Source organism: Sinocyclocheilus rhinocerous, unplaced genomic scaffold, assembly GCF_001515625.1.
Source record: "Sinocyclocheilus rhinocerous isolate Xijiao unplaced genomic scaffold, SAMN03320098_v1.1 scaffold887, whole genome shotgun sequence".
NCBI classification, from domain to species: Eukaryota; Metazoa; Chordata; class Actinopteri; order Cypriniformes; family Cyprinidae; genus Sinocyclocheilus; species Sinocyclocheilus rhinocerous.
This window is the reverse complement of record NW_015634028.1, coordinates 281,316-293,508: the sequence shown is the minus strand read 5'-3', so window position 1 is coordinate 293,508 and position 12,193 is coordinate 281,316. Positions and strand designations below refer to the sequence as shown.

General features: G+C 36.6%; 1 protein-coding gene across 1 annotated transcript in view; it reads right to left on the bottom strand.

Moving 5' to 3' along the window:
* Positions 1 to 1,568: 1,568 nt before the first annotated feature.
* tlk1a (tousled-like kinase 1a) overlaps positions 1,569 to 12,193 on the bottom strand; it is a 29,004-nt gene continuing 18,379 nt past the window's right edge. Inside the window, exons 2-9 of the mRNA XM_016559114.1 lie at positions 10,898 to 11,019; positions 9,796 to 9,867; positions 5,566 to 5,604; positions 4,682 to 4,757; positions 4,492 to 4,535; positions 3,440 to 3,535; positions 2,209 to 2,295; positions 1,569 to 1,709 (exon numbers count right to left, since the gene is read on the bottom strand). Coding sequence (XP_016414600.1) covers positions 1,569 to 1,709; positions 2,209 to 2,295; positions 3,440 to 3,535; positions 4,492 to 4,535; positions 4,682 to 4,757; positions 5,566 to 5,604; positions 9,796 to 9,867; positions 10,898 to 11,014 — 672 coding nt within the window. The 5' untranslated portion in view covers positions 11,015 to 11,019. The remainder of the gene's footprint in view (positions 1,710 to 2,208; positions 2,296 to 3,439; positions 3,536 to 4,491; positions 4,536 to 4,681; positions 4,758 to 5,565; positions 5,605 to 9,795; positions 9,868 to 10,897; positions 11,020 to 12,193) is intronic.

The following is a 12,193-nucleotide window of genomic DNA, read 5'->3' as shown; positions in this document are numbered from 1 at the left end:
TTATCTGTAACCAAATCCAAATGATGCATCGCTAAAGAAACTGTCAGCAGTCTTACTGAATCCGATTCATTTATTGATAGAGTTGATTATATGAAGCAACGAGCAGAATAGCACTGGTGCAGTTTATATTAATACAGTTTTCTCTGCATAATGTTCCTTATTAGGGAGAAGAAAACTGATTATTTGTCAAATTCAAATGATTTTTAGGAAATGTTGACAGTATGGGTGAATTTAAACTGTATATTGATAGAGAGTTTGTCTGGTTAATTATTTAATGCACTAGCACTGCTGTAGTTTATATAAAACAATTTTCAACAGCAGAATGTTACATTTTTAGAAAGCTAACTGGCAATATCTAATAAAATGATATCTTAGTTTTATCATCATTATATATAATCTATATAGACTGGCAGGGCTGGTGAACAGGGCTTTACTGGTAGTCCACTGTATGAAGAATTTTTGCGTATAATATGTCTGATCTTTATCTCTCCGCATGCATTTCCATCTACCAGTAAAATATTCCCTGCACACAACCACACAGACAAAAATAAATACACAAGCACACACATTTCCTATACAGGATTATCTTCAATATCGTTCACATGTGTGACCCGGGACCAGTGTCAATTTTTCGAAATTGAGATTTATACATTATCTGAAAGCTGAATAAATTGTATTTTTGGCTATTGCTACAAATATACCCCAGTGACTTAAGACTGCTTTTGTGCTCCAGGGTCACATATGCATAACAGGGGTGGGTGGAAAAATAATATATGCGCTACATTCAAAAGTTTGAGGTCAGTACGATTTTTAAAAAATAATATAATATTTTTATTCAGCAAGGCTGTATTAAATTGTTCAAAACTGACAGTGAAGACAGAAAAAAAAAATCGAATAAATGCTGTTCGTTTAAACTTTCTGTTGAAATAACCCTGAACAAACGTATCAGTTTCCACAAAAATATAAAGCAGTGCAACTGTTTTCAACATTGATATAAAGAACAGTTTCTTGGGCAGCAAATCAGCATAGAATGATTTCTGAAGGATCATGTGACACTGAAGACTGGAGTAATGATGCTGAAAATGTTAATACATTACATACAACAAAAAAAATAATACATTCTCACAAATTCTTGTTTTTACTATATTTTTTTAGTAAAAAACAAACAAACAAAACAAAAACTGTACCAAGCCCAAACTTGTAAACGGTACACTGCTCTGCTTACATACATGCATATATACTGGCAAAAAAATAAATACAATTCCAGCATATTTGAGTGTTATGAAAAGTAAAATATAATTACTTTCAAAAGACAGTAACTAGTAATATATAATGTATTACATTTTGGAAGTAACTTGCCCAACACTGAATATATCATGAAAAATAACAACAAAGTTAGGGTTACACCAAGTCTGATGTACCTAAAATTTGTAGCAAATCAGATTCTGTAAGTCTATACATAATGAAAATGCACTCTAGTCACTCAAAAGATTTAAAGAGTTTAAATAAATAAATAATATATATTTAACAATATCATGAATATTCTGATACATAATCATTTCTATTAATTAAAATGAATAAAAATTATTAATTTTCCTCCTCATCTCTTTTCTCACCCGCAGCAGATCGTCTATCCTGCCCTCCTTCTTCTCCAGGTCCAGGTTTTTATTGCTCTCTATAGCGGCCAGTTTCACCACCGTCAGGTCAGTCTACAGGAGGAGCAAGACACAAACACACACAACTCAACACAACTTATTCATGATTGATATTCTTCAAATACAGTCATTTCAAGTTGCAGGGCTTCATTTGTTGTCAAAACATTTCCCTTTTTCTTTTTTTGTTATGTGAACACTCCATTAAAACAGTCATGGAAACCTTTTACCATGCATTAATCATTTATTTGTGCTATTTCTTTTATTTGTCTAAAATTTTTACATTTTATTGTTTTATCATTATCCTAGACTCATTTCTTATAAATATTAAAACTCAATACATTTATGACAACCAAAAAACAAAAAGAAATATATATATATATAAATATTTTTGCTCTCATTTACACCACAACCAACAATTTTGGCTCTTAAAAAAATACCAGCAAAATAAGTTAACGTGATAATTGATTAATTAATTGATTGATTGTTCTAAAACAACTGCTAATGAGACTCTTGTTATTTATATAAATGTAAGTGCACTTATGCACAGTCCCACCTGAACACTCTTGACCGCCATCTGTCTAGAAGAAACCAAAGAGTCCCCAAAACACAGACTGGTGGGAGACGAGCTGCTCTGCCGGGTCTGAAACACAGCATTGTACAACATTAGACTGTGCAGTAATGCTGTAGTAACTGTGTAGTAATGAGAGGCACGCACAGGCAGTTTGTATTGTGGGAATATAGATGAGTGTTGTTGTGACGTGTATGTGTGTGTGTGTGTGTGTGTGTGTGAGAATGTCAGTTGTGTACGGAGCGTGTGTTTGATCATGATAAACAATTATTGGACTGAAATAAGTCCGAGCATTAGCATCGGTCTCGGATGACCCGATCATAAGTGGTCTGTGCTAAATACAGGTGTAAATGTGGTCAAAAACATTTTTTGATCAAATGCTGCTGCACATACGGTAGTAGTTGGAAACATGCACTAGTGATGTAAAGGTACTCAAAAATGTTCAGCGTGCAACTTGCCTTTGAAGTCAAGGTTCAGTATGTTTTTGGTACAGCAGGTTGAAAAAAAAGTTGAAAATTGCTTCTTTTTTTCTTTTTATTAAACAGTAGTTTACCGAGTATGGCTCTCTCTGTAAAAAAAATTAAAAGTCTGCCAATGCTGCTGCAAATGTTTTAGCAAAATGTATATTTTATTCAGAATTACTGTGCTCCCATTCTATTGCGTTGTCTTTTAGACCCGTATAGGTGCTTGTTCAGCGAAGTCTGTGAAGTTTAACAGAGACTAGCATCCTTTCATTTCCCCCTTTATTTTTCAGATGTGTTCACAATATCGAAGAATATCGTCCTAGGGGGGAACTCAGAATTTCAAATCACGTTTCGCACACACAAAAGTTCCACACATACAGTGGTTAAAAACAATGCTGCATTCATTTGGTATGCGTGCTGAACTGAAAGACCTGTACCAAACAAATACATGTACCATTACTAATTAGTGTAAAGAGCATCCTGACATCAGCATGGAGCAACACACATCCAAAGTTTAGTTAATACAGATACTCCACTAAAATCCTAAAGATCATCCTGCTCAAAACAGAATAACATAGTGATGTGTGGAGTGATGAAATCAGAGACCCTCCTTTTGAAATCCGTTCACAAGTGTTCACGAGAGATGCATGCTGCTACCAGGTGTAGCTGGTGGTGTGTCTCGCCTGCCCACTTGTGATCAGATCACCAGAGGCAGCTCTTAATACCAGGTGTAAACAGTGTGTGTGACGTACGCTGGATCCTGGTGCAGAGTGGGAATGTGAGTTCTGGGGTGAACGGATGACTGACGGTAGACCTCTTACTGGACTGGACCCATTACCACCCTGAAACTACAGAGAGAGGGAAATAAACAAATCATATGGTTTTAAATCATCATCCATGTAAGCAATTCTAGACACCACTCCACTGAACACCATATGGACTGTTTTTGTCCTTTTTGGAGTTTAACAGCCACTGGTTATTATATGCTTTCATTGCATGGAACAGCAACTTGGACATTGTGCTAAATATCAGCTTCTGTATCTGACTGAAGAAAAAGCATTTGCGTGTGGAATGACATGAGGGTGACTAAATGATAGAAAAGCCATTATGGTAGAACTATTTTAAGGTGATGCCATAATATTTTCAATGTTAAAACACTTTCTGCTTTTCCAGCTTAATGTGGAGAGACAATTAGAAGAACACCACTCTTAAAACATTGTTCGGTTTGAGCATCCTGATATAGCAAAACTGCCTTAAATTTGAATCAGACCAATGGCAGACGGAATGCATTCGGGAAACCCGTTATGAAAAATATGCCGTATTATTTTCGCAATGCCGCGTCATTGACGCTAGTAGCACCAAAATGATAGATTACTACAAAATTAAAAATTCAAGCACATTATAATATTCAATAAATGTAATTTTTTTTATAAAAAAAAAAAAACGTATTGTGTCTGAAAAACCTTTCATCAATGTAAAATGTTGCACCACCTCTGAAATGACTTTGATGTAACCAATAATGCCAGGTGGGAATATATTCTTAATTATATTTATTTATTAAAAATACTACTCTTCACTATCCAATCACATCACAATTAAAATTAAGTCCACCCTACATTATTTCCATGCAAATTTTCTGTTTTGCTTGAAAATGTTACGCTAACTGTGCTGCAAATATGATTTCATGTTTTTAAAACAACATCATCCTAGCTGCAATCTCTATATAGCAGTTACGCTTTCATTAAGCCGATGATTTATCATATGCTTTCATTAGCTTCCCCTCAAATTACTGACAGATACTCACATCAAAATAATCACTAATTTTGGGTCCCCGAATGACAGACTTCCCTATGAGAGAAAAGTAAAAAAAAGACATATGATTAAGCATATTAAGCTAAACAAAGAATATACTAGAAAACAGACAAGACAGACAGACAGACAGAGAGAGAGCGAGAGAGAAAGAGCGAGAGAGAGAAAAAGAGTTAATCGTTTACCCTGACTGCTCTCTGATTGGTTGTCAGCTTTCCTCTTCCTGCCCCGTGATGATTCAGAGTGCTTCTTTTCAGGAGTCTATAAATGGGAGACATTACATTCAGACACCATTTGTTATGAATTTATTCAGGTCTTATTTTGCACCCGATGCACAATAACGCTGGCCTCAGCAAGCACTGAGCACCACATTTAAATTCATAGTCTCCTGAGAGCAAACCGTACAATCTCTGAACATCAGCTGAGAGTATAACGAGACATATTGTGTCTTCAAACAGTATTTAATGACTCTTGAGTCTAAATGATTCTAAGAATATCCCTAATGTGAGAGTGCATGGATTATGGGGCCTGGACCAATAATCAGAGTCTATTTTCTCTCTCGCTGGGGAAAGGATGCAGAAATATCCTGATCTTTTCAGCACAGACAAAGAGGGGTGTGCTGCCAAGGGCATCTTTGTATTCTGATCAGAGAGGAGTTCTCGCTCACTGGCTTGGGCTGAAACCTCCACACCTGCCACCAAACTCCAGCACACACACCAACGCTATTAAGAGATAAACTGAGTCCTACACACACGGTTAATCTAAAAAAAGAAATGCTATAATCTCTTTATAGCTGTGAAACCGAAAGAGAGTGTTTCCAAAATAGATGTGGTTAAACTCCACCCTGCATATTATACATGGCTCCTTCATATTAATTTCTCATAATCGGGGTTTAATTTGAGGTTATCGTAAAACATGATGAACTCTTGTGTGGGCAAGGCCAGTGCGTTTCTGGAAACTGCGTCACGTCTCTCCAAAGAGAGGAGTGTCGATGTGATTGAACCAAGAGCCTCCAAAAGCATCATTCGTGTCTCTTAAATTCTCACATGACGGGGACAGAGAGACTTACTGAATACGCAGGAGAACTTCCTCTTTTCCCATCTGATCCCTGCAACAGAGAAAGAGGAGGAAAGAATGAGAGAAGAGGAAAAGGAAAAGGGAAAGCAAAATTAAATGAGAGAATGAAAGATAAAGGGAAAAGGAAAAGAGGAAAAAGAAATAAAATGAGGAAGGGTTAAGGAAAATTTAAGGACAAAATTTAAGGGCAAAGGAAAATGGTAAGATTAGAAAAAAGGCAAAAGGAAAAGAGAAAATAAAAGGCAACAGAAAACAAAAGAGGAAAGGATAAGGAAAGAAATTAAAAGAAAAAGACAGAAATAAGGATGACAAAGGAAAGGAAATGAGAGAATGGCATGAAAAGGGAAACAAAAAGGAAAGGAAAATGAGAAAGGAGAAAATTAAAGGACGGGAGACAGAAAAAGAAAAGAGAATAGGAAATGAGAAGGAAAGGAAACAGAGAAACAAAAGAGGAAAACACAGGAATACAAGCAGGATGCAGAGAATACAGGAAGAGGGCAAAGAAAGGAGGAAATGAAAGTAAAAAGAAATATGATAGGATATTATAAGAAAAAGGGAAGGAAAGAGAAAGGGAAATGCGAAAAGAAAAGAAAAGGAAAACAAAAGAGGAAATGATAAATAAATGAAGGGAAAAGGATAAAGAAAAATTTAATGAAAAGAAAAGGAAAAAGGATAGAGTGGAAGAAAGAGAGAGAGAGAGAGAGAGAGAGAGAGAGAGAGAGAGAGAGAGAGAGAAAGAAAACAAAAGAGGAAAGGCTAAGGAACAGAAATGAAAGGGATAAGGAAAATGAAAAGGTAGAGGAGAGGAGGAACAGGGAAGTGTTTTTAGATGCGAGTGGGTCAGGAGCTGCAGACTAAAGCACTGAAGCTGCTGTTTATAATTAGCCCTCAGTGACAATGACAGAATGTCACGGTGGCCCTAACGAGCCGGCACAGCCTGATATTGATGTTCTGCACGCTCCACACTGGCATTTTTGGGTCACAACGGCCACAAGCTCAGAACAAGCAACACGCTCGCCATCAGAGAAAATCTACCACCACTGTGAGACAATTACTGAAGCTGCAATATAAGATGCTGACGAGACAAAGGCAAACATAATTCAATGCATCAAAAAGAGAACAATCTGTGCTGCTTCATCAGTCAGTCTTCATTTGATAGAAGCTATAGAGGAAGACACTTCCGCACACGAAGCTTTCTGAAATACAAAGATTACATAATCTTCATTCCTGTCACTGAAAATGGAAATCCTTGATATATACATATACTCAAATCCATCATGAATATGCAAATCATTCTGCATTAAATGAGTCGTGTGCTTCAGGCTGCAGGTGTTGGAGGCTGTGATTAGCGTTCAGAGGATTATGGGTAATCTAGTGTAGGTAGTCTGAGGTGGGGCTGTAATGGGGGTTTTGTGAGTGAGTGAAAGTTTGACGGTTGTGTGTGTGTGTTCTGTGTGTGTGTGGTGGCTCTAATGCAGTGGCAGTATGTGTGTGACAAGTGTGTGCGCGTGTCTACACTATCTAGGTGTCTGACATCTGGCATAATAAGCAGCTCACAGCCACATGAGAGGAGTTTGTTCTCAACCTCCCAGTTCACTCTCTCTCTCCCTTCATAACTCGCTCCATTGGCCTCCTCCTCCTCTCTTCTCTGATTTATGTCACAGCAGGTGTGTTGTGCGGGGGGAGGGGAGGACGATTCTCCTTAGTATGATACTTTGTGTGTGTGTGTGTGTGTGTATGTGTGTGTGTGTGCGTGTGTGTGTGTGTGCCTGTGTGTGTACGCACATGTGTAGTTCTTTGCATGCTGATGGTTTAACTATCGGGGGTTATGACAGATGCCAACCCAGCTCGAGTCTGCTACAAAACCTAAACACACACACACACACACATATATAGAATGACACAGCATCCTCTATGAGGCAGAAGCGCAGCCCTTAGCACACGCAGAACTAGAGCTTCATTACAGGGAACACACTCACACACCAGCATCAATTTCTCTGTAACGCTTTGAATCAAAGAAAACACAGCAGAATGTCTCTGCGCCATCTGCTGAACTATGAACTTGAGTTATTAACAACAGCTTTCATCAGGAATCAACCGTGAGAAATGGAGAATCCATTACTGATCTCGGACGCTTCAGTGTACAATGAACCGTGTTACTGATCTATGTATTTCCTTGTCATTCACAGTCCTTATGGACAAAACTTCTAGAGCTGTACAAATAAAATATCACAGCGTGTGATTCAGACACACTTCTCGCGTGGTGAGAAGACACCTACAGCTCAAATGCCTACATGGAAATCTTTATCCAGAAGGTTGATTCAAATGATCTAGTTGCTATGATGAATGAAGAAAGCCAACCTTGAGAGTGTTTTGAATTAGTATTTTCTGAGGTGTTTGCAGAGGACCTGCAAATTCAAACGGGATGGAGATCTCCTTTCTGGGAATTACCAAGAATGAACGCTGTGCTCAGAAGTGTTGCTCCTGAATGCCAGTGAGCAGTTATTTAACACAAATGCTTCCTCAAAGTTCACTAATAAAAGACCTTAAAACAGAAAATGACCATCGACAGACATTCCGACTTCTCTTAAAGTTAATTCACCCAAAAATGAAAACTCTGTCGTCATCATTTACTCACCCTCATGTTGTTCCAAACCCATAAGACTTTTTTTTTATCTTTGAAAGTCAATTGAAGATATTCTTAATTAGTGAAAGCCACTCAATGTCCATCATTCATTAGTAAAAAAAATTACTCTAGAGAGCAGCTTTTTGCTAAATATATGCACTATATTACATGTTCAATGTATTTTTACTCAACCTGTTATCATTATTTAATGCGTTTGAAACAAGTTTTTACAGCCACCGTTTAAAGGTTTACATTTCAACAACATACTGGAGTAGAAACAATTATATAATACAAAAAAGTTAATATAAAAACTGCCTTATGCACAATTTAAATGTATCGCGAGCTTCATCTTTCAAAATAAATGTAAAGACAGAGCCCGAAAGGGGAACAGAGTCGCGTGACAGACACAGTGATGAAGCTGGTATGTGTTTGCAGTACACAAGCCACGGTTAAGACAGCTGACTCCACTGTGATGTGACCCTGTCTCTCTCTCTCTCTCGCTCACACACACACACACACACACACACACACATACACATGGCCAAATATTGTCCAATCCTAACAAACCATACATCAATGGAAATCTTATTTATTCTGCTTTCAGATGATGTATAAATCTCAATTTCAAAAAATTGACCCTTATGACTGGTTTTGTGATCCAGGGTCACAAATGTTTAAAAACAACTCTGTTTCTAATCTGAGTGTTAATTATTCAATAAATTAGATTAATTGATTATTAAATAAACTTTATTTTCAGTTTTCAGCTTAATGAAAACTTTAATTTCGGTTTTGGTGTTTTGGCAAAAAAAATAATAATAATAATTTCAATGCATCTCAAATTAAGGAAATCCAAGATATTTCTGTCTGTGCATTGAAAGTCCATTTCAACAAAATTTGGACTCTTCAAAAGTTCATAAAGACATCATAAAAGAAAACCATATGAATTGAGCGGTTTAATCCAGAAGCTCAATCATACTTGCTTGATGTGTGAGGAGAACAAATCTGTTTCTTGCATATCAAGCAAAGACGTTTGAGATTTCATTTACTATATTTGATGTGCTCTGTGTTATGTGGGCTCATCAAGGTTTATGTGTGAAAAGGTCTAAATTAAATCTGTTTATCATATTAAGCATTTGTGTCTCTTCAGGAGACTTGGATTAAGTGGCTCAATTCATACGGGTTACTTTAACAATGTCTTTATGAACCTTTTGAAGCATCACATTTTTAGTTGCAGACTTTCAATAAAGGGACAAAAATCTGTCAATAAAATCTCTTCATTTTTGTTTTTGAAGATGATCAAAAGTCTTATGGGTTTGGAACGACATGAGGGTTGATGAAATATTTCATTTGGATGAGCTAACCCTTTAATTGGCCAATAAATTATTGGCAGATGCTGTTAATCTACAGGTTATCAAATATCAACTGATTAATCAGTCAGGGCGATAACATGAGTCTATCGCTAACTGCAATGAATCAATGCTATAAATCATGACATATGATTATTTCCCACTGAATATTCTGTTTGGAAATACGTCACCGTATATAAGAGGTATTTGGTTTAAAGCTGTTTGTACAATCATACAGAACTAAACTCACCTCTGACTCTTTATCACTGGAGGAGCCCAAGCTACCAAAACTGTGATTGGAGCATTCGTTGTTTGTCAGGGTCTGTACAGGAGAAACACATTTACATGAGTCGATGCAGATGAGCCAGGCAGATGAACATGAGGTATTCATGCAGCAGGTGTTATGAATTAATTATACGACAACTTCAAGGAGAGGACAGTTGTATAAGCAAGACAACATCTCACCGCAAAAGAAAACTGGTTTTCAGTGTGAAGTGCACTGTAACCTGACATGAACCTCACGGTCAAAGTGTCTTCCCTTTCAGAAAGCACAATTTGTCAAAAAGAGTCAAAAAGCTCTTCATGAAAGTAGGAAGACTTTGAGCCTCTTCCATGAATCTGTGTCGGAAACCACATGAAATCAAGCAGCGCCCAGAGGCAAGAATCCACGTCTGAACCCAGTGTTTGTGTAACATCATCCTGTTAGGGCTGCGCAACTGAAATACATATGGCTCAGTCCTACTTTCAAATAAATACAAGTCAGAGATTTGCAAAGGCTGCAATTTAATCAGATAAATATATGTGATATACATGAATTAAAATGTGTGTTGCTTTGAGGGCTCCCTGTGGTTTACTGTCAAATTAAAAGTTAGTTTAACATTTGAAAATTAAGAAATTAAGGCAGCCATAAATATTGTAATTTTACAGCTGTAATGCAAAAATTTAATTATATTAATTATATTCAATTTCAGGTATAATTTTTTTTATTTTACAGTCAAATATTATATGTGCCTTATTGTTTTTACTTAGTAATATTTATATTATAATTTAGCAATAATAATAAAAACAATAATATTACTACTAAAATATCCCATAATCCTGTGCGCGCAGTTTGGTGAATAGAATTGGTGTCTGAAGAAACAGTTTAAAAAAAGTCCATATATAAATATAACTTTTTTTTCTTACTACTATTCCTACCAAATAAATATAGAAACTAAAGCATAAACCTTGCTTGAATTGGTTCTACGTCATAATTGAGGCGTAATGGTGTCTTTCATTCAAAAACGCTACCTTCCGTTTCAGACACAGCCACTGTTTGCAAGCTCGTGTATTTGATAAACTCAGCCACTAACTTTGGTTCCTCCGCTAGCGCTACCAGTGCTGCCCGCTGTGTTGCCGCTGACGCCGCCCAGAAATCTGGCCTCCAGCAACTCCTGCCGGCGTGGGTCCAAACTGTTCAGCTCCTCCATAGCACCTGAGTGATAACACACACACATATAGGTCACTCTAAACGTGTTTCAGTCCTGGAAAATTCTTTGCTTGTACTCACTTCATACAGGTAGACAGTAGGGCTGCACGATATTGGAAAAAACTCACATTGCGATATTTTATTTTTCTGCGAAATATATTGCGATACGGAAATTGAAAAAAAAAAATTATTGGGGTGATTTTGTAGGCGAGTAAATCAGCATAGGAAATAAACAAATTACAAGCATAGATAAATATAACAGAACAAAGATACAAATGAAATAAGCAGTGCTTTATATTTTTCAGGTAAGTCTAACAGTATTCAGGTACAGAAATTGAATATGCAAAATAACACTGCATAGTCTTCACTGTATAAATTAAATCTGTGATAAAGCTACAAAAGTAATTTTTCTTTGTGTTTTGTTGTTTGATTAACATTCATAACACAGAAAGCCTCTGCTTTAAAACTGCTGTAAACCAATATAGGATACTGTTACACACATCTATTTTCTTTCTGAAATGTTTCCCTTCACCTAAGCAACTGCGTTTATAAGGATACTTGCAGAGCACAGTATTTCAGGCACAAATAGATGCAGATGACCCCATTATAATCAGTGATTCTGTCTGTCTACACTAGATGCGGCGCGGCACGACAAATCCCCGACAGTAAACTGATGCCTCGTTCTATTTATGACGTACTGACACAAAGTTCAAATGATGTCTTTGTCGCGTCCAGTGTAGACAGACTTTGGGGCTGTTCACATGTTGCGCCTAAAAACGCGTGGTTTTTTGTATATTATAACCTGGAACTTGGATGTGGGATATAATTATAGTTAGATCCAAAAGATAGTTTTAGCAACACAGCGCAGATGCTACAGAACACAGTTAGCTGACTAGCTGTATAAGATTGTGTGCTACGCTAATATATTACTTCACAGGCATTACTGGCTTGTATTTTTAAATCCATAATATTATAAATTGACAGTTTATTGCTGGTCTGTGGTTTTACAATGCTGTAATTTTTAAAGATTTCATATGTAAGATGAGCTTAAAGGGTGCTATGCTACTATGAAAATCACAGCTTCAGTGTGATATCAATAAGAGAAAGTATAATTTCATACATATTGTTAACAATAGTTGTTCATAATAAAATATGTATGAACTTAATACATGACCTAGAT